Below are 3,365 nucleotides of genomic sequence, written 5' to 3'. Positions count from 1 at the left end.
TTCACCTCCGTGCTGCCCTGGGCACATGGCTGCAGCCGGGCCTCCATGGAGCTCAGCGAGCAGGAGCTGCAGGAGCTGCGGGCTGTGATGGCGGCAAAGCCAGACCTAGTCATCACACACCCAGCACTGGACAGCCACCCCACGACGCCCAAGGAATTCAGCAGTGTCCTCTGAGGCCCTGGAGGCCAGAGCAAAATGGAGACCCCTAGCTAGAACTCCACAGAGCAGAGCTCCCCGATCTGAGTGGGATGACACTGCTCTTAGCCTCAGGGCAGCTTCTGAGCTGAGAGGCCCTGCACAGACTAGCGGGAGACCCAGGCAGACGTGGCCCTTGCCTGGTCCTGGATAGACCTGAGACACGCCCAGCCCCACGCCCTGGGAGGAGTCTTCCTTCCCAGCCCCCCACTGCCCCACCCCCTCACCCCTCGGGACCCACCAGCTACCCCACCACCACCGCAGATGCCCCTGACAACAATACCGATTACTAATTTTGTGTGTCAGCCCCATCTGCAGTGCAGCCTGCAGCCCCCCACCACTCTGCCCTGCAGCAGGTCACTGTCCCTCGCAAGAATTGGCTCTTGGCCTTAGAAGTGAGGCCACCCCTAGACTGTGTAGCCTGAGTCCAGAAGTATCCACTTGCTGTCTGAGATCTCTGGAAAGGGAAAATGCGGGAGGGGAACACAGAGCTCCGGATGGGAGCTGTGGCGGGTAGGCAGCCCTGGGCACCGATAATAAATTCTCTCTGCGTTCATTTACGCTGGTGTCTGTTCCCCTCGGCCAGCATCCTAACGCATGCTCACGGTCCTCTCGCCAGCCCACCTTTAAAGGGCAGGTAGGGGGCCCCAGTTCAACACGGACGAAGTTGAGGCTCAGGGGAGCTCTGAGGTGCAGCTTGGGCCTGATGGAAACCCCACAGCAGACATCCCCTGTCTTCGAGGCTTCCGTGCCCTGCTCCGCTGGGCTGGGGGTGGCCGGCTCCTGAGACCCCAGCCTGCATGGAGTACGGGGCCTCGTAGTCAGAGCCTCCACTTCCCGGCGGAAATTTCCTTCCTAATCCACTAAGTCCACTCCGTCCTTCCTGCCCTGCCAGAGCTGGCATCCTAGGCAGGAAGAGAGGCAAGAAAGACCTACGTGGAATAAGCACGCACCGTGGTAAATGCACTCGTGGTACACGGTACAGGAAGTGCACGTGACACATAAACACACACCACAAATACACGTGTGGTACACGGCACAGGAAATACATGCATGTGGCACCTCATGCACTGTGGTAGGTCTGCCCTGATACATGGCACATACATGCTCAAGGAGCGTCTGTCGTCTACGGTACCTGGTGCCTGTAACACGGTGCCGGGAATGTGTGTGTGACACCTACCAGCGGGGCGGCGGGGCGGTAGGGATGGTGTTACCGTGAGCGTGAGCAGAAGTGCAGTCTATGAGAGCTGGGGCGAGAGTGCCCGGGTGAGGCGTGTGTGTGTGTGTGTGTGTGTGTGTGTGTGTGTAGGGGGTACCAGGGGCCAGTCTGAGCAGGTTCGCAGGTTCACGCCTGTGGCAGGGAGGGTCTTCTCTTCATGGTCTCCGTTGTAAGGAGAAGGTAAGGGTACAGTCAGCCAGCTCAGTCCGGATCGGGGGTCTGATCAGATGGGGGACTGCTAGAGTTTCCATGTGATGCAGGGAGAGGGGTCTGGGATGTCTGTTGCCCTGCTGTAAAAGCTTATCTTGGAGGCCACCAGGTAGAGTGGGGTGAAGGCGTGGGACCCCACTCTGCAGCACGTGTGTGCCCAGAACCCCAAGGGGAGACTGGAGAAGAGATTTACAGAGCCATCCCCTGAGCGGTGGTTCTCACTTTCTCCTCCTCCTCGTTCTCCTCTCTCCCCTCTCTTTCTCCCTCTCCTTCCTTCTGTCTCTCTCTCCTCACTCCTCTCTCCCCCAGCACACACGCCCCATAGCAAACATCTTAAAAAGAAAGGGAAAGGAAAGGAAGTCTTGGACTTTATCCTGGGTTCTTTCATTAACCTGAGCAAGGTTACTTATTTCCTGAGGTAAGGCTCATCGTGGGTCCTCTTGGTTAGCCCTGGGTTTGTGTATTTTGTTTTAAGAATTACTTTTTAAATATTTTTATTTAACTTTATTTATTCACTTACTTATTTATTTTACTTTGACCAGAGAGAGATAGAGTGAGAGAGAGAGAAAGGGAAAAAGCCTCCAGTTCCGGACCTCGACCCCTCGGCCATGTGGGAGTCCAGCACCCTTAACTTCCACACCATGCCAGCTGCAGCCACTTGTGTACTTTCTTGTGAACACCCATACGAGACAATTCCGTAGAGGATTTGATAAAAGCTTGTTCTCAGGGCACACTGACAGACTGGGAGATGTACTCATGGGAGCTCATCCTCACCATGCAGCTGCGGGCTGCCCCCCAGCAGTGAGCTGAGACCTCCCTGGCCTCCAGCTGCAGCCCCTCGCTGCTGCTGCTGCTGCTGCTCCAGTTCCTGTAACCTAAGGAGCTGACTGGTCAGCAGGTGGCATGGTGATTAAGGTGCTGGACGCCCCCATACTGGACCGCAGTTTAAGTCCCAGACCTGACGGCTTGCTTTCTCACTTTTGTTCTGTCTCTGGTCAAATTTTAAAATAATAATAATAGGGGTCAGAAGATAGAGTGGTGGTTAAGGCACTGGACTCCCATGTGACTGACAGCAGTTCAAGTCCAGACCCAACGACTTGAAACTCACACCGAGCACATATGCGTGTGCCCAAAATCCCAAGAGGAGAATGGAGAAGGGATTGTGGAAAGGCCATCCCCCTGGGGGACGATTTCTCACTTTTTCTCTATCTCTCTCTCTCTCTCTGTCTCTCCAACAAGCACATGTACCCTATAGCACATGCCCTATGTTTAAAAAATAATAATAATAATAAGTTAAATTAAATTGGGACCAGCAGTTAGCATAATGGCTATGTCTATGGATTCCCACGTAGTCGACTGCAGTTTGAGTCCCAGACCCGGTGGCTTAAACTCTTGCCGGGCGCGTGAGCGTGCATGCCCAAGATCCCAAGAGGAGAATGGAGGAGAAGGGGTTGCGGCGTGGCCACCCCCCTGGGGTGTGATTTCTCGCTCTCTGTCTCTCTCTGTCTCTGTCTGTCCAGCGAGCGCACATGCCCTATAGCAGAAACCTCTCCAAAAAAAATTTTTTTTAATTAAACGAATAAGTCTAAAAAGAAAAAAAAAGGAACTGACTGAACAGAGGGCAACGAAAACCTGGGAGGACAGTTGAGTATGCAGGGCTGGGAGCCCCAGGGCTGGGGTCCATGCTGGCTCAGTTAGGGGGTCTGACTGACCCTGAGGTGAGGGACCACCGAAATGCAGT

At 54.7% G+C, this 3,365-nt stretch overlaps 1 protein-coding gene across 1 annotated transcript in view; it reads left to right on the top strand.

The window, feature by feature from the left end:
- NLRP6 (NLR family pyrin domain containing 6) overlaps positions 1–725 on the top strand; it is a gene marked incomplete at its 5' end in the record, with an annotated part of 7,074 nt that extends 6,349 nt beyond the window's left edge. Inside the window, 1 exon segment of the mRNA XM_006164484.3 lies at positions 36–725. Coding sequence (XP_006164546.3) covers positions 36–174 — 139 coding nt within the window.
- Positions 726–3,365: the final 2,640 nt, after the last annotated feature.

This window comes from Tupaia chinensis, unplaced genomic scaffold (assembly GCF_000334495.1).
Source record: "Tupaia chinensis unplaced genomic scaffold, TupChi_1.0 Scaffold143624_1, whole genome shotgun sequence".
Classification (NCBI taxonomy): Eukaryota; Metazoa; Chordata; class Mammalia; order Scandentia; family Tupaiidae; genus Tupaia; species Tupaia belangeri.
This window is presented reverse-complemented; position numbering and strand designations above follow the sequence as displayed.